At 41.3% G+C, this 25,402-nt stretch overlaps 1 protein-coding gene across 21 annotated transcripts in view; it reads left to right on the top strand.

Annotated features, from left to right (window-relative positions):
• NRCAM (neuronal cell adhesion molecule) overlaps positions 1-25,402 on the top strand; it is a 495,304-nt gene that overhangs the window by 256,507 nt on the left and 213,395 nt on the right. For 14 of the 21 annotated variants that reach the window (XR_007479278.1, XM_033438745.2, XM_033438700.2 and 11 more), the window contains 12 exons: positions 6,343-6,486; positions 7,661-7,772; positions 9,104-9,270; positions 9,678-9,825; positions 11,186-11,310; positions 11,755-11,784; positions 13,540-13,641; positions 19,967-20,164; positions 20,262-20,332; positions 21,336-21,561; positions 21,954-22,069; positions 23,411-23,615. Coding sequence is in view for 20 of the 21 variants with exons in the window: in XM_033438745.2 (XP_033294636.1) it covers positions 6,343-6,486; positions 7,661-7,772; positions 9,104-9,270; positions 9,678-9,825; positions 11,186-11,310; positions 11,755-11,784; positions 13,540-13,641; positions 19,967-20,164; positions 20,262-20,332; positions 21,336-21,561; positions 21,954-22,069; positions 23,411-23,615 (1,644 nt within the window). In the remaining variant the exon portion in view is untranslated. The remainder of the gene's footprint in view (positions 1-6,342; positions 6,487-7,660; positions 7,773-9,103; positions 9,271-9,677; positions 9,826-11,185; positions 11,311-11,754; positions 11,785-13,539; positions 13,642-19,966; positions 20,165-20,261; positions 20,333-21,335; positions 21,562-21,953; positions 22,070-23,410; positions 23,616-25,402) is intronic. The other 7 variants (XM_033438788.2, XM_004263345.4, XM_012534781.3 and 4 more) reach the window with 1 other exon arrangement.

The following is a 25,402-nucleotide window of genomic DNA, read 5'->3' as shown; positions in this document are numbered from 1 at the left end:
CAGGGCCACCGCTGTTACCCATCCCCACCCTCAGCCACTATAGTCCACCTACAACTTCTGCTGAATGACTTCTTGGCTAGCCACTGTCTTTTTTTTTTTATTTTTAATGAAAAATTTTTGTAATGTTTAATATAAAAAAGTTTTAAATTGTATTCAAGTATAGTTGATTTACCATGTTGTGGTAATTTCTTTTTTTTTTAATATTTTTTACTTTTGGGTGCGCTGGGTCTTCGTTGCTGCGCGCGGGCTTTCTCTAGTTGCGGCGAGCGGGGGCTACTCTCCGTTGCGGTGCGCAGGCTTCTCATTGCGGCGGCTTCTCTTGTTGTGGAGCACTGGCTCTAGGCACGTGGGCTTCAGTAGCTGTGGTGCGTGGGCTCAGTAGTTGTGGCTCGTGGGCTCTAGAGTGCAGGCTCAATAGTTGTGGTGCTTGGGCTTAGTTGCTCCGCGGCATGTGGGATCTTCTTGGACCAGGGCTTGAACCCATGTCCCCTGCGTTGGCAGGTGGATTCTTAACCACTGCGCCACCAGGGAAGTCTCTTTGTTGTGTTAATTTCTGTTGTACAGCAAAGTGATTCAGTTGTACATATACATTCTTTTTCATATTCTTTTCCATTATGGTTTATCATAGGATGTTGAATATAGTTCCCTTTGTTATACAGCAGGACCCTGTTGTCTATCCATTCACTATATAATAGTTTGCATCTGCTAATCACAAACTCCCAATCCCTCCCTCCCCCACACCTCCATCTCCCTTGGCAACCACAAGTCTGTTTTCTATGTCTGTGAGTCTGTTTCATAGATAAGTTCATTTGTAGATACTAAGTCTTAAACAGCTACGTTCCAAGTGAACGCTACCTGTCCCACCCTGTGTGTACCTCTCTTGATCCAGGAAAAGGAGTAAATGAAGAAGAAAACTGTCCCCTAGTAGGTAGAATTCGAAGAGCCTCGTGCTTCTCCCCTGTCCACCCTGCCCATGAATTCGGATGCCTCTGAACAGAACTGTCTTTGAGGTTTGGGTACCATTCTGGAAACAAGAGACTGGGGCTGAGTTTGCAGCCCACAGATGCATTCAGCAATGACAGGGCAAGGAGGAAGGGTGGCAGAGAGGCAGGGGTAGCAGGAAAGAGCAAAATTTATAGTGGCGCAGGATTGGCATGGTGAGGATTCAAGGGGAGACTAGAGTAGACCCCAGAAGTTAGCTGGGAGCACAGGCTGGCTTGCTGACACCCTCTACTTAAGCGGCTGCAGAAACCTTGGGTGGACCAGTTGCCAAGGGGCAGGAACAGGGAATAGCTGTGCTTCTGCAGTATCATCGTGCAGCATCCCCACCAGGTGCCTGACATTGCCGCCAGCTTCAACACAACAGAGACATTATCAGGGCACCACAGTACCAGATACACAGCCTCCCCGCTCCTGACTTGTGGGCAATCACCTAAGGACATTGCCACTCTCTCCTCCCACCTCTGCGGGCTCTGGCTGCCAAGAGCGCATGAGGACTGTAAAAGGAGAAGCTAGATCAGGAGGGGGAGGGGTCAGACTTGGGTTCTGTTAGCAAAATACAGTGGATTTTTTCAATATGTATTTTATTTATTTATTTTGGCTGTGCTGGGTCTTAGTTGCAGCATGCGGGATCTTTTTTTTTTTAAATCTTCATTAATTATATTCACACCAAACCTCCAAATTCCTTGCATGTGGTAGCACATTCTCAGATCTTCACAATTCAGTTTTTTTTTTAGTAGTTGATGGTTCTTATTTATTTATTTATTAACATCTTTATTGGAGTATAATTGCTTTACCACGGTGTGTTAGTTTCTGCTTTATAACAAAGTGAATCAGTTATACATACACACATATTCTCGTATCTCTTCCCTCCTGCGTCTCCCTCCCTCCCACCCTCCCTATCCCACCCCTCTGGGTGGTCACAAAGCACCGAGCTGATCTCCCTGTGCTATGCGGCTGCTTCCCACTAGCCATCCACTTTACGCTTGGTAGTGTGTATATGTCCGTGCCACTCTCTCACCTCGTCACAGCCTCCCCCTCCCCCTCCCCATATCCTCAAGTCCATGCTCTAGTAGGTCTGTGTCTTTAGTTATGGCATGCATGCGAGGTCTAGTTCCCTGAACAGGGATCGAACCCTGGCCCCCTGCATTGGGAGTGCAGAGTCTACCCACTGGACCACCAGGGAACTGCCAGCAAAATACAGTGTTACTGATTTGTGACTGTGCATTTCAGACCTGGCACCTACTGTTTTACACAGCCGGAAGAATTCATTCAAAAAGAGCCTGGGACCTAATCTCAGTATCTTCCAAAGCTCTGTCCCTCCAGGACTGGCCAGGTTACTTTTAACTTTCCTTGAAGCAAAAAACAGACTTATTAAATATGGAATTTGTCCAAAACCAACTAATTTTTTTTTTTTTTTTGCGGTACGTGGGCCTCTCACTGTTGTGGCCTCTCCCGTTGCGGAGCACAGGCTCCGGACGCACAGGCTCACCGGCCATGGCTCACGGGCCCAGCCACTCCGCGGCATGTGAGATCTTCCCGGACCAGGGCAGGAACCCGCTCCACAACAAGAGAAGCCACCGCAGTGAGAAGCCCGCGCTGCAATGAAGAGTAGCCCCCGCTCGCTGCAACTAGAGAAAGCCTGTGCACAGCAACCAAGACCCGATGTAGCCAAAAATAAATTAATTAATTAATAATATTTTTTTAAAGGAAAGGGCTCAGTGACATCGCTTATAGGGGATAGAATGCCTAGATGGAGAAGAAAAGTCTTCTCTTCCCCCAGAGATTTGGAGGCTGCACCATTTAGCAGAAATAAGGCAGATACACTCAGATGCCTCTCAAGCAAAGAATAACACTGGAAAGAGTTGATAGCAAAACAAAACAAAAAAATGCAACCGTGGGCTACATAAAAGCTCTTTTAAATGGTGTATATTGTGCTTGATGAATCCCTTCTAGGGGAAGATCGTCCTACTGGCTTTGTGAACTGAACTAGTCTTCCATGTTCATGGTGAGGTAACTTTTTATTGTGGTTAAAAAAAACACATAACAGGTCCTACTGTGTAGCACAGGGAACTATATCCAATCTCCTCGGATAAACGATAATGGAATGTAAAGTAGTTAGCTAGTGGGAAGCAGCCGCATAGCACAGGGAGATTGGCTTGGTGCTTTGTGACGACCTAGAGGGGTGGGATAGGGAGGGTGGGAGGGAGGCTCGAGAGGGAGGGGATACGGGGACATATGTATGCATATGGCTGATTCACTTTGGTGTACAACAGAAACTAACACACACACAAAAACAGATTATTGAAAAAAGAATGTATGTATGTGTAAAACTGAGTCACTTTGCTGTACAGTAGAGACTGGCACAACACTGTAAATCAGCTATACTTCAATTTAAAAAAAATCATGCATAACAGAAAATTTACCATCTTAACCATTTTTAAGCATATAGTTCAGTAGTGTTACAGTACATTCACACTATTTTGAAATAGATCTCCAGAACTTTCTCATCTTGCAAAACTAGAACTCTATACCCATTAAACACATGGTGATATAATTTGTTTGTTTGTTTGTTTTGTTTTGTTTTTGTTTTCTTTGTGGTACGCGGGCCTCTCACTGCTGTGGCCTCTCCCATTGCGGAGCACAGGCTCCGGACACGCAGGCCCAGCGGCCATGGCTCACGGGCCCAGCCGCTCTGTGGCATGTGAGATCTTCCCAGACCGGGGCACGAACCCGCGTCCCCTGCATCGGCAGGCGGACTCTCAACCACTGCGCCACCAGGGAAGCCCTGGTGATGTAATTTTGAAGAGCTTAGTATTCAAGAAATTTGGAGGGACTCCTGGCCCTCCACTGCCTGCTGGTTCCACAGAGGTACAGTCAGAATGGACATGGCGTGGGCACTGGGAGTCCCCTGAGGAGGCCCAGCACTGAGTGCTCAACTGCTGGGTCCAAATGTGCTAAGGATAACTGACAGAGAAAGGGATTCCCGAAATGCTGCTCTGTGCCAGCACGCCTTGCTGAGATAGCGGAAAGACATTGCTGAGACTATGTGTCAGAAAGGCCCCCGATGGTCCTAGACTTGGGATGTGGGACAAGGAACACGGGCTGCCCTGAGGGATGCTACATTCTCAGGGTACCTGGCTGCCGGCTGCAGCACTAGTCCACTTCCTAGGCTAGTGTGGCGTGTCAGTCCTCAGCTGTCATTTACTGAGGAAATCTATTCTCTGTCAAAGGAATTGCAACTTGTATTTTTCTTCTGGTTAGAAAGAACATGTTCCTTAAGGCCATTTTGAAATCATTAGAGTCATAAACAGCGGATGTGAGCTAAAATGCCAACTCAAAGCATCTTGGCTCACCTATCACTAGTTGAACTAGTTGGAGCATCTAAGATGATTTCCTAAATTAGCTACTGATTGTGGTCAGAGTGTCAGACATACAACTACATACAGAACTGTGTGATAGTAAATTTGTGTGATTTTAAGCCAGTAAGTTTGGAGTAACTTGTTCAACATCAGTAGAAGCTAATGCAGTACAAGTAGGCGTGATACTTTGAATATGTGTGATAAAACGAGGATAAATAACTATAGTTTGATTTATTTTTATTATTTATTTTCATTAATAAACCACAGACGAACCCGCTATTTGAAGCTTTTTAAAGTGATAAAGGAGTCTAAAGGCAGTGATAAATGTGTCTTAGGTGCCCATCCTTTTCCTGCCATCAAAGAGGAAAAATGGGGACTTCTCTGGCAGTCCACTGCTTAAGACTTCGCCGGTGCAGGGAATGTGGGTTCGATCCCTGGTTGGGGAGCTAAGATCCCACATGCCTTGTGGCTGAAAGACCAAGACATTAAAAAAAAAAAAAAAAAAGCAATATTGTAACAAATTCAATAAAGACTTTAAAAATAGTCCACATCAAAAAAATCTTTAAAAAAAAAAAAGGAAAAAGCATGTTTAGAATGAAAGTAAAGGCTATTAAGTGGTTCAGGGTGCAAGAGCAGTCTAAAAGGAATGGTGCTGTTATTTATTTTTTTAATTTACTTTATTGAAGTATAGTTGATTTACCATGTTGCGTTAACTTCTGTACAGCAAAGTGATTCAGTTTTACATATATACATTCTTTTTCATATTCTTTTCCATTATGATTTATCACAGGATACTGAATATATGGGTGCTGTTATTTAGATTTGAGTTTGATCAGCATGCCGAGACAGACACCCACTACCCCTTTCAGTGTACTTTTTTTTTTAAATTTATTTTTGGCTGCGTTGGATCTTCATTGCTGCACGCAGGCTTTCTCTAGTTGCAGTGAGCAGGGGCTACTCTTTGTTGTGGTGCGCGGGCTTCTCATTGCGGTGGCCTCTCCTGTTGCTGAGCGCGGGCTCTAGGCGCATGGGCTTCGGTAGTTGTGGCTCGCGGGCTCTAGAGCGCAGGCTCAGTAGTTGTGGCGCACGGGCTTAGTCGCTCCGCAGCATGTGGGATCTTCCCGGAACGGGGCTCGAACCCGTGTCCCCGCATTGGCAGGCGGATTCCCAACCATGGCGCCACCAGGGAAGTCCTTAGTTTACTTTTAAAGCCATGTAATGTCACAGCCTAAGATTTAGTGTTCACAAAAAGGAAAATATTGTCCAATAGCACAGCACTTCCAAATTGTTGGGCATGCCTTGGACTGAATTCTCATATATTATATTACCAACCTGTTCCATTCTGCTTCAGTAAGGATCAGTCCTGGTCTTAACATTTTTTTAAGTATTTGAGAGATTTAGCTGAAACTGCTGCCTTTAAGGGAAATCTCACATAATTTATTTCTACTTCAGCCTCAGGAATTGTCAAAACAAGAAAATACATACTTTCACATTTGATTATTAGCCCTATACTTGCTTACATATTTATTTATCAATCTGTTTCAATAAGAGACTCTTAAAAGACACAGGTTTGGATGATCTAAAGGATTTCTCTGTTTTTGGAGTAGATTTTGCTGTCTCCTCTTGATAATTTGCCTTCTCAAAAATAACCATAATTTCTTCGTGAGCAAGGTAATGTTTTTCTGAATTTGTATTGCAGTTTACACCTAACGTGTTGCTTTTTTTCCCTGAGGCTCTCAAAATAATATTGAAAAGAATCAATCCATTTAAAACTAAATGGTTATCAAGCATATACCCATGATGATAAGTGATAACTAAATTATAGGAAGGAAAACTGTGGTTTCTGTTGGGTTGTTGGTCTTCTCTTTCTTACTGCATATACCTAGATCAGTCTTCCACTTCCTGTAAATTAGAGTTCAAGCTTTACATCTTTTAAGCAAAGAGGAATGAATATATACTTTTTATTTTTACACCCAAACAGTTGCCCCTGATGACCCCAGCAGAAAAATAGATGGCGATACCATTATTTTTTCAAACGTTCAAGAAAGATCAAGTGCGGTGTATCAGTGTAATGCCTCTAACGAATATGGATATTTACTGGCAAACGCATTTGTAAATGTCCTGGGTAAGCTCTCCCTTTATTAAAGACATGACAAATTAAATTAATGACCGCTGTTGTTTTTCATTCATTCAGCAGAGATATATTAAGCATCTACTAGGCAGTGGCACAGAACTTGGAGCTGTAAGGGATATACAAAGATGGATAAGATACAGACCTTGCCCTAAAGGAAATTACAGTCTGGCCTTAACTTTCTTTCATAACATGGTTTTGACAATGGCAAATTCCTCATTGTAGAGGTAATCAAAGAGGCTGCTCTGTTCATAGACGGTTACATTGTGTCCAACCCCTCAAAAGGAAAACAGCATAGGTCTGCTGTTCCTACCTGAATGTGATTGCTTGTTCCATCCTTAGAAACTGACAAGTTGAATGACAATTTCATGATTCTGATTTTTGAAAGTAAGTCATTAATCGTAATGTTTGGCCGTGACCTAAGTCACGATGTACATTTATTTATCAATTCATAACAATATGTTTAGAAAACGGTGACATAACATATTCTGAAAGGGTTGGGTTTATGTGAACATTGTATTTCTCATATGGGACAAAACTACTAAAATACCAAATTTGTTAAGAATTTATGTGAGAATTGTTTTCATGATGCCGGGGAATTATCTTTCACCTCTGTAAGTGGAGTAGGTTCCCTTTCAAACAAAATTAGGGTCAGGAAGCCAACCAATATGTGGTATTTTTTCCTTCATGCTTGAAATGAAGGTCAGTAAATCACAGGAAGAGCTGAGCCGTTAAGACGTTGATGGAGGGGCAGGAAGCAGTTTTGATTCTGGTGCTGTTTTGAGTCATCAGCATTCTGCTTTTTTTCTGCCGGCTTGGATGTTCGCCACCACACCCCCACACCCACCTCGGTTATTACCCCAAGGTTCTGATGGGCCGATCGTCCAACAAAAATGTATTTGGCCATTATTTTTTGTGCCAGACACTGTGCTGGTTTATGGGGAGGAAACAATAAAAAGTCCCATTCCCTGCCTGCAAGGAACTCACAGTGTAGTTGGAGAGATAGATAAAGAAATCAGTTATTAAAATACTGTGCTAAGGGGAGAGATACATTGGCTGTGCCTTAACATGAATTGTCATGGCCTGAAAAAAAATACAATAAAATACAGGTGGGCCTAAGTGTTTATTTTATTTTAATATTTACTTTACCTTTCCAAAACGTTTTTAGCTGAGCCACCACGAATCCTTACGTCTGCAGACACACTCTATCAAGTCATTGCAAACAGGCCGGCTTTACTAGACTGTGCCTTCTTTGGGTCTCCTCTGCCTACCATCGAGTGGTAAGTAGTGGCCATACCTGTTTGTCATATTTACATTTGCCAAAGCCTTCAAATTTCTCAATATGTGGGGTTTTAGTCAGAGAACAGACAGGGAAAAGGCAAGGCAGAAGCCATCATCCTATTAATTATTAAATGTGTTCACAAATATTTATTAACGACTCACTCTGTGGTAAATACTGTCACATGGATGACCTCTTTGGCAGCACGCTTTGTCCATCCCAGAGGGATATGTGAATGTTTTTGAAAAAAATTAAAGCGGCTGTATTTTGCAGTGCTACGGACATCACCCGGGACGTCATGAATGGTGTCTAGAGGGACGGGTTGGGGGACATTCCTTGATAATAAAATATCATTTGGGGCGGACGCAGGGTCCATAAGCTTAAAAAACAGAATTGCTATTACCAGTGTTCCTCTCCCACTGAGTGTCCTGGCTTGGATCCAGCCAAGCGCCCCTGTATCCTTTCACTCCCTCTTCCGACCATCCCTTTTCACGTACCACTCGTGGTACAAGTCCTGCCACCCTCCCAGCTTGCTTTAGCATGAGCTGAAAGAGACAAGGCCAGGGGAGACAGCAGCTCAGAAAGAATGAGTGAAAGAAAATTGGAACATTCATTTATGGGTTGTCTATCAGGTGCCAGACACTATGTGGGGCTCCACTTCCTGGTGTGAGATCAAAGCCAGGTGTAGGATGAAAGCCCAAACACGGATGCTCGTGCAGAAAATTTCCTAGCAAAGGAGACGGATTAACGCTTAGTTTCACACGGCTTTTCATCCATCCTCACTTCTCCCGTCTGACACTAACCTGGAAGCTCAATGTGGACATACTTTATATGCATGCTTTCTTTTTCTCCTTCCCTGAATATTTTCCTATTTATACTCCCAGAAGTACAACCCTTGTAACCCTGAAGTCAAAATCTCTTTAGAATTGTAACGTGTAGATGGAGTTACAAAGACATCACAGTAGGGGGGAAAGGTCAAAAAGAGCAGTCTTCACTGTGTCTATTTTATTACTTATTAGAGATAAAATAGGTTAATAATGTGTTTATTAAGTTATGAATCTCTTATAATGAAAATTACAAATTAAGTGTTTTGTATTGTCATCCTAATTCTTCAAGCACCATTTATCGCTGAATTCTCCAGTTTGACATCTGTCTTTGCATTAACCCCTCTGATTTACAGGCATGCAATATGCTTGTGCAGCTTCCAGATGTCTCTGACCTTGATACTGTAGTGCAGATTGTGTGGTGTGTTGGACCTTGAACAGGGCATTTCATGTCTGACTTCAAATTGTAATATTTTTATTCCTGTTTGTGATCATTTTCATAATGAAGGTTTAAAGGCGCTAAAGGGAGTGCCCTTCGTGAAGATATCTATGTTTTACATGAAAATGGAACTTTGGAAATTCCTGTGGCCCAGAAGGACAGTACAGGAACTTATACATGTGTTGCAAGGAATAAGTTAGGAATGGCGAAGAATGACATTCACTTAGAGATCAAAGGTGAGGCAGATGTGACAAACATTTTTTCAGTATTATGAGACTTTGAGCAAATTCTCCAGCTTTTTTTAAAAAAAAATTTACTTTATTGAAGTATAGTTGATTTACATTGTTGTGTTAATTTCTGCTGTACAGCAAAGTGACTCAGTTATACATATATGCATTCTTTTTCATATTCTTTTCCATTATGGTTTATCACAGGTTATAGAGTATAGTTCCCTGTTCTGTGCAGTAGGACCTTGTTGTTTATCCATTCTATATGTAACAGTTTGCATCTGATAACCCCAAACTCCCAATCCTTCCCTCCCCCACCCTCCTTCCCCCTTGGCAACCACAAGTCTGTTCTCTATGTCTTGATTCTGTTAAATTCTCCAGCTTTGGCAATGGATAACGGTAACTTTCCATTTCAGATCCAACGAGGATCATTAAACAGCCTGAATATGCAGTTGTGCAAAGAGGGAGCACGGTGTCCTTTGAATGCATAGTGAAGCACGATCACACTTTAATCCCCACCGTCATGTGGCTAAAGGACCACAGGGAGCTGCCCAGTGACGGAAGGTATTTGAAGACAATTTCTTTCCTTTCTCTTCCTTCTCTCTTTAAGCTGCTCTTGAACGAAAGGTTTATTGTACAGTAACTTGATGATTATGTTTTTAAAGTTTCTGAAGTCTGCTCTCTCTCCAAAGGAGATATACGTTTTCTCTTCGTGCTATAGAATATTTGGACCTAAAAAGGTATCAAGTTATAGAAATAAGACCCTGACAGTGTTTGTCTGTCTTTGTGTTGGTCTCCTGCGTAATTTAGGATGTGAAAAACCTTTCAGGTCTTGAACAACATCCATTGTTTTCTAACTTGTACGGTGCACTCTCAACAGATGTTTTCGTTCCCATTTTACAAATAAGCAGAAATACGATCTCTTTAATCATCAGAGTGAGCCTGAATCTTCGTCAGTATTTTACAGGACACTAGTTTTTATTTGGATGGGGAGTTTTCATTTTACCTAAAGCGAGTAGAAGGAGAAGAAAAAAAAGCAGGTAAAGAATTTGAAAGAGCCTGAGCACATTGCATTCCTTTAGCTTGGTATGAAAGAAAGGTCATGCGCATTTTCCAGGTGAGACTCTCGATTTGACAAAGTACACAGAGTCAAAGACGAGAATTTTAGCTGATGCAGAGGGGCACAGGCATCACCCCGACGGGAAGGAGTGTTGTCTGCTGGTTTCTGTGGCTTCTTTCAACTGTGCCCAAATGGTGCCCTGTTGCTTGTAAATGGCCCTTAAAAGAACTATGTGGGAATTTGGGATTAACGATACACACTACTGTATATGAAATAAACAACAGGGGCCTACTGTATAGCACAGGGAACTATATTCAATAGCCAGTAATAACCTATAATGGAAAAGAATCTGAAAAAGAGTATTTTTTATATATATATATATATATATATATATATATATAAACTGAATCACTTTGCTGTATACCTGAAACATTGTAAATCAACTATAGTTCAATTAAAATAAAACAATAATTAATATCAAATTATTTTAAAATACACACTTTGTTAGAAATTGAGCCAGATGAGTGGTAGCAGCAGAAGCCTAGGAAAGCCCTCTGTTCAGGGTAACTGGAGCTGCCCCCAGCTCAGCTCTAGATGCCTCTGCTCTTAAGGAAGCTCCTATAACTCCAGAGGCGTGGTTGAAAGCCATCAGACTAAATGACGTGACATCATTTCTAACCCAAGCTTCTCCCTCATTCAAAATGTTTGCCAACTTTACTCATTATCAAAGTGGCATGTATCGTATAGGATTTTAGCTCTAATGTGCTGCAAATCTTTATCATCTTTCCCTTTTACCAAGTTCACAGTTGCTTTCATGCCAGTAAAACCGTCATTCCAGCCGCTTTGAGCATGTGATAATTACAGGTTCACTGTTGACAAGGACCATTTGGTGGTCGCTGATGTCAATGATGATGATGGTGGGACCTACACATGTGTGGCCAACACAACTCTGGACAACGTTTCGGCCAGTGCTGTGCTCCGCGTTGTCGGTAAGAGCTAGAACACATACAGCACAACTGGCTGCCCTGTTTTAGGTTGAAAGGAAAAATTGTCAGTGGTAACTGTTTGCTTGTTACAGTTTTAGCATTTTATAGGTGAGTTAAATACGCACATCTTTCTTCTTTGAAAGATGCCTTTGAGGCAGTAATTTCAGTATAAATGTACTCTGTAGCAACACTGCAATAAACCGGTGGTTAAGCACATTAGTGATATTTTTATGAGAAAACTGGGGGGAAATGATCTACCTTTATTTAAAGTCGAAGGGGTTTTCCCCCTATGTTGTTACTGCATGTTTATCGATGCTGTGTCTCACAGCTAAGCATAAGGCTCAGTTTTATAATCTTAATCATGCTCAGTCTTTGTCTTCTTGTGCTATATTATATCTGTCCACTACTAATTTTGATTAAACTCCTTTATATTACTGTCCTTTCTAGCTCCCACTCCAACTCCAGCTCCCATTTACGGTAAACTAATATGAGTCCTTTTCTCTGTTTTCTTTCAAACAATTTCACACGTACAGAAGAAGTCCGTTACTTTCTTTTCTCTATCATGTCATTGTGTTTCTTTAAGGAAAAGGGCTCTGTCAGGTGTTCTGCCGTGTTGTCCATTTACTGCTATAAATCATCTCTTCATTATAATTCGGGAACTTTTCACTGAATATATTGCCACTCGCTTCCAAGTATTTCATGTGTTATTGCAAAGTCATTTCATTCGCTGAAAGTCCCTCTTTGACAGCATTTCCTTGTAAAGTAGCATAGTGCTTTTTCAAAAGCTATCGTCCATATTTTACAGACTGAAAAAGCAATTTCAAATATCATTCCACAACTTAGGTTTTCATTTCAATCGATTAAAAGTTGTTGTGGAGCTTCCCTGGTGGAGCAGTGGTTGAGAGTCCGCCTGCCGATGCAGGGGACGCGGGTTCCTGCCCCGGTCCGGGAAGATCCCACATGCCGCAGAGTGGCTGGGCCCGTGAGCCATGGCCGCTGAGCCTGCGCGTCCGGACCCTGTGCTCCGCAACGGGAGAGGCCACAACAGTGAGAGGCCCGCGTACCGCAAAAAAAAAAAAAAATTGTTCTGGAAAACTAAATGTTGTTTGGGGATTCCATTTTCAAGAAATTTACATAGGAAAACAATGGATGCTTAATACAACATTTGACCTTTCTATCAAAGAAAACCACCAACTCACTGTGTTCACAGAAGATAAATCACTAAAGAAAGACGAAAAGGAGGACACTTTCACGTAGCATGATTTTTCTGAGTCGGGAAGTTAAATCAATTTTTTTCCCGAAATCTTTTTAATTAAAGAACCCTCATGTTTATTCAACATATAAATACAAAAATTAATTTTGTGGTGAAAACTCAGCTGGATGTTACATAGTATTATGGATTATGCTGTAGAAGACCTGTCCTTTGTAGACATTTACTGCTTCTTTACTGGTAGGAAAGAAGTGCTTATATTTTTCTATGGCCTCTGGTTCCCCCAAGAACCAGAGTTACTGCCAAGAGCAAGGTCAGGAAAAGACCCAGGGGGAACTTTAACTCTCTAGATCTCAGAAGCACCATTAGAAGAGGCAGACATGCTCCTCAGACACCTTCGTCCCAACAAGCATCTGCACCCTGGTGTCCTCTGAGACTAAACACACCTCCCCGTATGCCTGACTGACTTATACTGAACATCCACATAAGGTTGCATGCCGAGGGCTACCTGCATGGCATCAATTTTAGAATTCCCTTAAAAATACAAATATTCTTCAGGTGCCCCCAAATCTGTAATTCAGCATGTTTCAGAAAGAACACTTGCATCTTCTTTTAATAGTATGTACATCTGCCTGTATTTGTTTTTCAGCATTTCCCATTCTCTGTTTCCCATTTATTAGAAATTCAGCTTCCGTATTATTTTTCCTGTTTGTGCTCCTCTATGTTTATGAGAAGACACGCACTGAGAGTGCTGGAGAACCATACATGTCCTCCCCTGGCTTTGGTGACAAGGGATTTAGTTTCATTTCAAAGAGAAACAAGCAGAGCTCATTGAGGGGTTCTCTTGGGTGTGCGTGTGTGTTCCCAGCAGCCTCAGCTGTTTTCATTTCCTTTCAGTTGCATGCTCACTGGCCATTACGTGTGCTGTGTCTTTAAATGTCCCCTCCAAGAATAGTATCATGAGTAAAGGAGAACCTCCTAAGGTCGGGCGGTTAACTATGATGTGTGTGTTTGGTCTACAGATGTCCCAAATCCTCCCTTTGACTTAGAATTGACGGATCAACTAGACAGGAGTGTTCAGCTGTCATGGACCCCAGGCGATGACAACAATAGCCCTATTTCAAGTATGTGGTGTCATTTGCTTTTTCACTGATAAACTTAATGATTATTTTCAAAGCACTGTATCCCATGTAATTGAAATTCCTTGCACAAGATATTTGCTGGCATTCTCTTCTTCTTTGCTAATAGAATCAAAACAGTTATTTATGTTCTGTTATTCAGCGCTGGAGTTATTCCTGGTTACGACTTCTGGTTTGGGACACTAATTAGTTGCTGAAGGTGTTAATTAAGCAAGTACACTATCATTTTGTGTTTAAGATCCATAAGAATCACTTTCAATTTCTACCACAGTAGGACGATGTATTGCAGGTTATTCATTTTGCCCATTAATATAGGAGAAAACAATAGAAGGACCAGTCTAGCTATTAGGAAATGGAGACTTGGTGAGTAAAGTGACTTTTCAAAGCCACAGTTGTTAACAGAACTGGGGGTAGACATCAGGTCTCTTTCTTCCCATTAGCCCTGGCTACAAAGTGGCACAGTCACCAGTGTCACCTCCTCACCTTGATGACATCAGCTTAGAGAATAAAATCAGGTGAGGGGCCATGCTATAAAGGTACTGGAAGAGCTTAGTAAAATTAGACTATAGATAAGCTTATAAGTTTTAAAACCAAAAAGGTACTTAAGAGAGTAGACACAAGTCTGTAATATATTACTACCTTCAGGTGTATACTGCAGGAAGACTAAATTCCTTTCCAGTGATGACCTAAGATACTGCTGAAGTGATGTGCGTATTGATTTGTTGCACCTGCTGGTAAAGCAGACTAGATCCAATGAAAGTAAACAAAAGCGTCCTCTCTATCTTGTGTTCTTTGGTGGTGTTCCTTTCTCAGTGGAGTTTTTGGTCCTTGATCAGAACATGTATTCATTCATGCTGAATCTTCCAGTTCATTCAGTACATTAGCCAGATTTAGCTGGTGAGGATGCTTGGAGACTCTAATTTTTACCCATGTTAAAATGATACCATTAGATTTCAAGGCATTTCTACTCTTTTGTTCGTTCATTCATTCAACAGACATTTATTGAGTACCTATTATGTACCAGGCATTCTTCTAAAACAAAACAGTCAAAAATCTCTGCCCATATGAAGTTTATATTTTAATTGAGGACACAAATAAGATAAAATTAATACATGTTACGTTATTGTGTATAATGTCATTATATATATGTATATATGTGTGTGTGTGTGTGTGTGTATACACACACACACACACGCACACACACACACACACACACTACTCAGATCTCCTTTTAAGAGAGAACCCACTACAAGGAATGTCAACAACAGGCTCCATCTGCTGCCCCCTCCCTAGGGATCAGCTGCAGCATTCCCATGAGGCCCCTCTCTTCCTGAGCTAGTCCAGGGACTGAGCACAGCGAGGGTCCTAGATTCAGCCATGCCTCCTGCAGAACTCCACTCTGGGGCTCCTTGCTGACCTGGCTGAATCTATCTGTATTGGAATCTGAGGCTTTTTCCACACACACCTCCTTCCCCTCTCCTTTCTCAGACGTCAGACCTGCATTACGGTCTGAAGATCTTCCCTGCCGTCTCCTGCTTTCTCTCTCTTTTATCTTCCATGGACTCTTTCCCAAATAAATCTCCTACACATTTAGTTCTATCTCTGCATCTGCTTCCAAGAGGAATCAAACACACATATGTCTATTCACATGGTTATGTGTGTGTCCATGTTTAGGCCATGCAAAGAACAAAGCAGGAGAAGGAGAGTAAAGAATATGAGGGTCAGGGGTATAATTACAAACAGGGTGGTCAGGAAAGGCTACCTTAAGCAGGTAACATTCGTATGCAAAACAGTATGGAGATTCCTTAAAAAACTGAAAATAGAGTTACCAGATGATCCAGCAATCCCACCCCTGGGCATATATCCAGGAAAAATGAAAGCTGTAATTCAAAAAGATACATGCATCCCGAAGTTCACAGTGGCACTGTTTACAATAGCCGAGACACAGGCGCAACCTAAGTGTCCATCAACACATGAATGGATAAAGAAGATGTGGTACATATATACAGTGGAATACTACTCAGCCATAAAAAAGAATGAAATCATGCCATTTGCAGCAACATGGATGGACCTAGAAAGTATCGTACTAAGTGAAGTAAGATGGAGAAAGACAAATATTATATGATATCCCTTATATGTGGAATCTAATAAATAGTGCAAATGAACTAATTTATAAAATAAAACTAGACTCATAGACATAGAAAACAAACTTATGGTTACCACAGGGGAAGGGGAGGAGGAATAAATTAGGAATTTGGGATTAACAGATGTGTACTACCAAACAAGGATTTACTGTATAGCACAGGAAGCTATATTCAATATATTGTAATAAACTATAAAGGAAAAGAATGGGGAAAAAGAATATAGTTATATACATTTATTTATGTATAACCAAATCACTTTGCTATACGCCTGAAACTAACACAATACTGTGAATCAACTATACTCCAGTTAAAAAAATAATAAATTTTTAAAAAGAAGGTAACATTTGAGTATGTCAATAAAGACATGAGGAGAGAGGTAGTGAACGCACTATGCAGTTAACTGAAGGAAGACCTTTCCAGGGAGAGCAAGAAAAACAGCAAAGCCCCTGAGACAGGAGCATGTCTCTCGGAAGCCACTGTGGCTGGCTGGAGTGAAACAAGAAGAAGTGAAGTAGGAGAGAAGGTCAAAGAGGCAAAGAGTTGGTGGGTGGAGTGGGATGTGCACTGTGCAGGGCCTTGTAGGCCCTTGTAGGGGTTGGGAAGGAATTGGAGGGATTTAAGTAGAGCAGTGGTCCCCAGTCTTTTTGGCACCAGGGACTAGCTTCGTGGAAGTGTTTTTCCACGGAGGGGGAGAGGGGGGATGGTTCAGGCGGTAATGTGAGCCATGGTTCAGGCGGTAATGCAAGCAATGGGGAGCGGCAGATGAAGCTTCACTTGCCCGCCTAACAAGCCATGGACCAGTATCGGTCCACAGCCCAGGGGTTGGGGACCCCTGAAGTAGAGGAATGGATCACACTGGCTATTCTATTGAAAATGGTCTAGAGAGGAACAAGAGGGAGAGTGGGGAGACCCGGCAGAACTACAGTTCTCAAACCATGCGTTGAAATACCATGCAGAACGTCAGCAAACCTCAGAGGTGCCTCCAGATATTAAGTTTTTGATTTTTAAATTTTGGGTTTTATTTTTTTAATTTAATTTTATTTTTTGGCTGAGTTGGGTCTTCGTTGCTGCGCACAGGCTTTCTCTTGTTGTGGTGAGCAGGGGCTACTCTTCCTTGTGGTGCGCAGGCTTCTCATTGCGGTGGCTTCTCTTGTTACGGAGCACGGGCTCTAGGCATGCAGGCTTCAGTAGTTGTGGAACATGGGCTCAGTAGTTGTGGCTCATGGGCTCTAGAGCGCAGGCTCAGTAGTTGTGGCACACGGGCTTAGTTGCTCCACGGCATGTGGGATCTTCCTGGCCCAGGGCTCGAACCCGTGTCCCCTGCATTGGCAGGTGGATTCTTAACCGCTGAGCCACCAGGGAAGCCCCAAAATTTTGGTTTTTAAAAAACACAGTGACATCTCTCAGACACCCCATGAAATACTAGCTGGAGGCAGTTCACAGTTTCAGTATTGATAGTGCTACATCACACTGTGACAGTGTCATATCTCCGCAAAGCCTTTGTGGTGATAAAAAGCAAGTACCATGTGAAAATAAGTGTGAAACAGGAAATGAGGAAGGTGGTGTCAAATCTGTTTACAGGGTTGGACAAGTTATGCGGTGCCCAGTAGATTTTAAGACATAAACACTTATTAGATTATATAGACCTAACTCCTTAATACACAGAGATGTTAGGTATTTCTTTTGACCTAAGGGAGCCATGAAAAAAATTACTGAGACACTAAGCACACCATGAACTAAGAAAGTTTGGGAACTTGTGAGCTAGGAGGTTATGCAATAATTCTCACAAGAGATCTTGGTGACCTGGAATAGGCTTATAGGGATGGAGGAGCTGAGAAATGGTAAGCTGAGATTTTGAATATATTTTAAAGGTACAGCCAACAGGTCTATTGAGAGTAAGAGAAGGAGAAAGCCAAGAAGGACTTCAAGGTTTTGACCTGAGTTGTCACTACCAGTTGGGGTAAAGAGCAAAATGAGTCTTGGTCACATCCAATTTGAGATGCTGTACTAGACAAACAAGTGGAATTCTTGAGTAGGCAATTAAGTATCCAAGTCTGCAGTTCTGGGGAGAGATAGGGGCTGAAGATATAAATGTGAAGGTCATCAGTTTATGAAACTGGAGATCACCAGCAAATTAACATAGATTAGAAGGAGAACTCTGAGTGCTGAGCTTCCGAGCATTGCAACACATATTTCTAGTTCATCTTTGTGCCTTTAATTCATATCATGGTACATGGCATGTAGTAGGCAATTAATGAATATCTAAATACCTATTTTTTGCATTTCTTTTTTTTTATTGAAGTATAGTTGATTTACAATGTTGTATTAGTTTCAGGTTTACAGCAAAGTGATTCAGTTATACATATATTTTTTTGACATTCTTCTTCTTTTTAGGTTATTACAAAATATTGAGCATAGTTCCCTCTGCTATACAGTAGGTCCTTGTTGGTTATCTCTTTTATATACAGTAGTGTGTATATGTTAATCCCAAGCTCCTCATTTATCCCTCCCCCTACCTTTCCCCTCTGGTAACCGCAAGTTTGTTTTCTATGTCTGTGTGTCTATTTTGGTGTTTTGTTTTTTTTTGTTGTTTGTTTTGCTTTTTTTGTGGTACACGGGCCTCTCACTGTTGTGGCCTCTCCCATTGCGGAGCACAGGCTCCGGACGCGCAGGCTCAGCGGCCATGGCTCACGGGCCTAGCCACTCCGCAGCACCGGGGCACGAACCCGTGTCCCCTGCATCGGCAGGTGGACTCTCAACCACTGCGCCACCAGGGAAGCCCTCTATTTCTGTTTTGTATATAAGTTCATTTGTATCATTTTCTTTTAGATTCCACATATATGCAATATCGTATGATATTTGTCTTTCTCTGCCTGGCTTAATTCACTTAATATGATCATCTCTAGTCCATCCATGTTGCTGCAGGTGGCATTATTTCATTCTTTTTATGGCTGAGTAACATTCCATTGTATGTATGTGCAACATCTTCTTTATCCATTCATCTGTCGATGGACATTTAGGTTGCTTCCATATCTTGGCTTATTGTACATAGTGCTGCAATGAACATTGGGGTGCATACATCGTTTCAAATAAATACTTATTTTTTACAAGGGTAAAACATGTACATACCACAAAATTTTAAGAGAGACAAGAGGGTAGGTATGCACTGGAAAGTAAGTCTTCCTCCCACCCCTGATTCTCAATTCCTCTGGTGACACCAGTGTTACAGTGTGTATTCTCCAAGAGGTAACACATGTACTTTCAAGCGTATGTGTATGTGTGTATGTTATAGTAAATCTTTTTATTTTTATACAACTGTAGTATCCAGCACACACTGGATTATGTTCTAAACCCTACTTGGTTTCACTTAACAATATATTTTAGAAATCATTCTGTTTCAGTACATGCAGAGCAGCCCTATTCATTTTTTACAGCTGCAGAATATTCCATTGTGTGGATGCATCATAATTTATTTAATCAGTGTCCTATTGATGAACATTTAGGTTCATCAGTGTCCTATTGATGAACAATTGTTTGCAATTAGGTTGTTTCAGTTGCAAACAATGCTGCCATGTGGATTCTTTTTCATGTGCCTTCGAACATATTCATGAGCACATTTATTCAAAATAAATTGCTGGAAGCACAATTTCTGAGTCAAAGGGTCTCTGAGTTATCTAAATATCTAAATATTGTTAGATGTTCTAAATTGTCCTCTATAGAAGTTGTACCAATTTACACTTCCCACAAAGTATGAGAATGATTGTTTCCCTTTGTCATAGTTCGCAAAGTGTGTTAAACATTTGATTTTGCCAGTCTTTTTGGTGGGAGAAGGTATCTCTCTGTATTTCACGTAACATGTCCTGTTATGAAAAAATCAATCATCTTTTCGTATGTTTAAACTTTCCTAGGAATATGTGGGCCACTTCTAAACAATTTTAAGGAGCTAAACTCAGCATGCTAGAGAAAGCATACTCTTATTGGATTTGCTTAAGTGTTGAGGACACTAGGCTTCTGAAATCAAAATATTCTAGTGAATTTTTCTTGAAAGTGAGATAATTCATGTTCAGCTGCTCTTGTTAAGATTGTCCTGTTCGTTATCCTCGCAACCTACCATTGGGTGACTGAATTCATGTCTTGGATTTGTTGTGTGTGTGTGCTGTGGCCAGAATTCATCATTGAATATGAAGATGCAATGCATGAGCCGGGGCTGTGGCATCACCAAACTGAAGTCCCTGGAGCTCAGACCACAGCCCAGCTGAAGTTGTCGCCCTATGTCAACTATTCCTTCCGAGTGATGGCAGTAAACAGCCTGGGAAGGAGCTTGCCCAGCGAGGCATCTGAGCAGTATTTGACTAAAGCTGCAGGTAAAGCACGACTTCTGTGATATGAAATAAAATAGAAGGGTTTTCCACTGTTTGCAAGAGACCAAAGTTTACGAGTATGTGGCTGTTTAACTTCTAGAACCAGATAAAAATCCCACGGCTGTGGAAGGGCTGGGATCAGAGCCGGATAATTTGGTGATTACGTGGAAGGTGAGCTATGTCTGAAATATTCAACTATATTTTAGAGTGGAAAGAAAAGTTGTTTTTAAATAATACCTGTATTAAAATCCCCTTTCACACATTTTTTGGAATATATACATATATCATATATTTATTAATCGTGTAGTAGGTAAAAGCTTGATCCTTGGAGCCAAAATGAACGGTACAAATCCCAGCTTTGCCACTTAGTAACTGTGTGACTTTAAGGCATTTCTTTACCATCTCTACTGTGTATCTGTGTGATGGGAATAACAGTGAACCAACCTCATAAGATTAAAGGAGTTAATGCACTTATAATGCACTTAGAACGGTGCCTATCACATAGAATGCGCTCAATAAATTCTAGCTTGTGTTGTCACCATCGTAGAGAACCATCTAGAAGACAGGTACCAGTAGTCAACTTCTTCTACTTTTTTCTTTTTGGCCTGTCTCTATTTTCTGGACTTGGAAAATGAATATATATTTACTTGTGTGATTTTAAAACTTATTTTAGATAGATCCATACATCCATACTTAGATACATACATGTTTGTATATACTTAGATACGTACATGCGTGTAGAAACAGGATAGAATGACAAGCCAATCTCTTTATTTTTTTTTAAAGAAAGAAGTAGTTCACAATTTCAGTCTCCAAGTAAAATAGACAGTGAGGTGCTGTCACACAACCAGGAGCACATAAAGGAAACTATATACCTGGAAAGTTTTATGTCACCTACCCGTGACTGTGGAGCCAGAATCTGAGAGGCCTAGGTGGTTTTTACTACTTCAAGATAGAGATTAACCACCTTTGAAATGTTGATCCCAAACAAGCTGTGGATCTCATCACAGGTGAAAAAAACGGACAAAAGGTCCCTGGAGAAAATTGTTCATAGCTTGTACTTTGGTGGCGCAGTGCTCACCGTCTTAAGTCTGGGAATTGAATTTGCCGTTCCAGTAAGAGATGGCACTGCCGATCTGTTTTATAAGCTCTGATGGTCTGGCTTTTCTTGTAGCCCTTGAATGGTTTCGAATCTAATGGGCCAGGCCTTCAGTACAAAGTTAGCTGGCGCCAGAAGGATGGTGATGATGAATGGACGTCTATGGTTGTGGCAGATGTATCCAAATACATTGTCTCGGGCACCCCGACCTTTGTCCCATACCTGATCAAAGTTCAGGCCCTGAACGACGCGGGCTTTGCTCCAGAGCCAGCTGTGGTCCTGGGACATTCTGGAGAAGACCGTAAGTGCCTGATGCTACTTCATGTCTATTTTTCCCCAGCAAAACAGACTTACCAAAGTGCAAGTCAAGGCCATGTCCAGAGGTGCTGAGATTGGGAGGGAGGATGGGAGGCAGCCATGATTTCGCTCAACATTTCTGCATCTAAACAGCCTGCTACATAGAAAATAGGTTCAGCATGTTAAAAGTTATTACTTTTTAAAAAGATATGTTGTTCTCACAAAGTCAAATGAACAGTGCTCAAAAAAAAAAAAATCCATCTATTCTCCATCCTTGATAATACATAGAATCAGGCTGGGGCATGTTTCAAGCCAAAATTAGGAGATGGTGACAGTTTTTGCATGAAATTCAAAATGACATTGATACTTCTACCCCCCTTTCTCATCTTTCCCTAGTCCCAATGGTGGCTCCCGGGAATGTGCACGTAAACGTGGTAAACAGCACCTTAGCCGAGGTGCACTGGGACCCAGTACCTCTGAAAAGTATCCGAGGACACCTGCAGGGCTATCGGGCAAGTGAAAGAGACCTTTCGTGTTCTTTTCTCAGAAACAGTCCGTCGGCCAATGCCAGACGCCCTTTGCTTGGCCGGAGGAGGCCTTGAGAGTTCGTTCGTCAGGTGTACTGCCTCAGGAAGCCTACCTCTGAAGCATCCCCGCTAGAGCTGGATCGAAATCTCACTGCACGCAAAGGGAGAAAAAAATTCTTTCTCCATTTTTCCCACAGATAGTCTGCATTCTGCCAACTCAACAGTTACCGCATGCACGAAATGGGGGAAACTAATGTTCAAAAAACTAGGATGTAATGAAATGCACCTAGCTTTAAAACCACACTGACTGTGGTTTTAAACGAACAAAACTATGTGTTGAACAAACAAAACTATCCAGAAAACAATGTAGACTTTTGTTTTAAATAGTTTATAGTTCAAGATCATAGAGTTCCAACTCAGTCATTCTTATAAACATCAGTTATCTGTGTTCTTGGGAAGCACAGAAAGACCGATTCATAGTTTTGATTGAGAGGTGGTCGAAGAACTTTCACACCTACCAAGGCAGTCAAGGCTTTGATTGGTCAAACCCTGACCTCTAGAGGTCGGATTTTGCACTGCATCATGTTCAACTTTGGGTTTTTGGTTTTTCTTCCTCCAAGACTGCCAGATTCCGTATTTATGTTGATTTCTCTTGAAGGTGCCTTTAAACTCCTAAGATGACTTTAAGAGGACTTAGTAAACAATAGTTCTGGATTTCTATCCGAAGTTAATCAACACTTTATCTCTTCAAAATCTGTGTCTCCAATTTCATACCAAAAAATAAGTATTTTTAATTAAGTGATGCAGTTTGGCATAGTGAGAAAGCCCTAGACTTGAAGTGGAGGGTCTTCTTACCTCTTGATAGCCCAGGGGTGCTTCTGTACTGTAGGAATAGTAATAATAAAAGCTTCACTGTGGTTTTTAGTATTAAACTAAATGATATATTGTACATGAAGTTGTATTAACTCTGGAAAAGTACATAAATATTGGGCAGTAATTTTTACCATTAGAATATTTTACACAAGTAAAGGACGCTTAAATCCTTCTGTATGGGTCTCATGCTGTTTCACTTCTTTGGTTTATTTCACTTAGACTTCTCCAACAACATAGCATAACCGTGCTTCATCACAATTTCTTAATTTCCCTCATTACCTATGCCTTCTACTCACTTGCCTCAGAATTGATATCTGTCAGTTGTTCCACTAGTCTAAAGTGTACCAAGGGAAACTTCTGGGGAAAAAAATAATAATAAAACTTTAATTTTGTGAGCATGAGGATTCTGTTGGCTCCGTTGTCCATCCCTGACTTTTACTCTTGCTGTTTCAGATTTACTACTGGAAGGCACAGAGTTCATCAACCAGAAACAGACGCCATATTGAGAAAAAGATCCTCACTTTCCAGGGCAGCAAGACTCATGGCATGTTGCCTGGGCTGGAGCCCTTTAGCCACTACACACTGAATGTCCGCGTGGTCAATGGGAAAGGGGAGGGCCCAGCCAGCCCCGACAGGGTCTTCAATACCCCGGAAGGAGGTAGGGTGGGCGTGTCACTGAGATCCTAGGAGCGTGTGGTGCATCCTGAGAGACTTTGCATGACCGATGGGCCCCCAAAGAAAGTATATTCTGGAAGCCAAATGTGATTTTCCCACAGATGAACACAGCACACACAGAGCTGACAGAGTGTCAGCTCATCTGGGGCCTGAGGGTGTGGGGAAGGCTTCAGAGGATTCCCTAAAACCCCCTTTCACTTCACTTAAAATTTTTCTCCACAGTTAATCACACGGTCAAAAACCTTGCTAATTTTTTTTTAATTTTTTAAAATTTTTATACAACTTTTTTTTTTGGCTGAGCTGCATGGCTTGCAGAATCTTAGTTCCCCGACCAGGGATTGAACCTGGGCCCTGACAGTGAAAACACCAAGTCCTAACCATTGGACCACCAGGGAATTCCCTATTTTTATACAATTTTTAAATGTTACTTTCCATTTCCAGTTATTACAAAATATTGGTTATATTCCCCATGTAGTAAAATACATCCTTGAGCCTGTCTTTTTCTTTTTTTTACATCTTTATTGGAGTATAATTACTTTACAATGGTGTGCCAGTTTCTGCTTTATAACAAAGTGAATCAGTTATACATATGCATATGTTCCCATATCTCTTCCCTCTTGGCATTTCCCTCTCTCCCGCCCTCCCTATCCCACCCCTCTAGTTTCATTAGGTCCCATTTGTTTATTTTTGTTTTTATTTCCATTTCTCTGGGAGGTGGGTCAAAAAGGATCTTGCTGTGATTTATGTCATAGAGTGTTCTGCCTATGTTTTCCTCTAAGAGTTTGATAATTTCTGACCTTACATTTAGGTCTTTAATCCATTTTGAGTTTATTTTTGTGAATGGTGTTAGGGAATGATCTAATTTCATACTTTTACATGTGTCCAGTTTTCCCAGCACCACTTATTGAAGAGGCTGTCCTTTCTCCACTCTACATTCCTGCCTCCTTTATCAAAGATAAGGTGACCATATGTGTGTGGGTTTATCTCTGGACTTTCTATCCTGTTCCATTGATCTATCTTTCTGTTTTTGTGCCAGTACCATACTGTCTTGATTACTGTAGCTTTGTAGTCTAGTCTGAAGTCAGGGAGCCTGATTCCTCCAGCTCCGTTTTTTGTTCTCAAGATTGCTTTGGCTATTCAGGGTCTTTTGTGTTTCCATACAACTTGTGAAATTTTTTGTTCTAGTTCTGTGAAAAACGCCATTGGTAGTTTGATAGGGATTGCATTGAATCTGTAGATTGCTTTGGGTAGTAGAGTCATTTTCACAATGTTGATTCTTCCAATCCAAGAACATGGTATATCTCTCCATCTATTTGTATCATCTTTAATTTCTTTCATCAGTGTCTTATAATTTTCTGCATACAGGTCTTTTGTCTCCTTAGGTAGGTTTATTCCTAGATATTTTATTCTTTTTGTTGCAATGGTAAATGGGAGTGTTTTCCTGATTTCACTTTCAGATTTTTCATCATTAGTGTATGGGAATGCCAGAGATTTCTGTGCATTAATTTTGTATCCTGCTACTTTACCAAATTCATTGATTAGCTCTACTAGTTTTCTGGTAGCATCTTTAGGATTCTCTATGTATAGTATCATGTCATCTGCAAACAGTGACAGCTTTACTTCTTTTCCGATTTGGATTCCTTTTATTTCCTTTTCTTCTCTGATTGCTGTGGCTAAAACTTCCAAAACTATGTTGAATAAGAGTGGTGAGAGTGGGCAACCTTGTCTTTTTCCTGATCTTAGTGGAAATGCTTTCAGTTTTTCACCATT

This window comes from Orcinus orca, chromosome 9 (genome assembly GCF_937001465.1).
Source record: "Orcinus orca chromosome 9, mOrcOrc1.1, whole genome shotgun sequence".
In the NCBI taxonomy this organism is placed as follows: domain Eukaryota; kingdom Metazoa; phylum Chordata; class Mammalia; order Artiodactyla; family Delphinidae; genus Orcinus; species Orcinus orca.
Note: the sequence above shows the minus strand (reverse complement) of the source record. Positions and strands in the feature narration are given on the sequence as shown.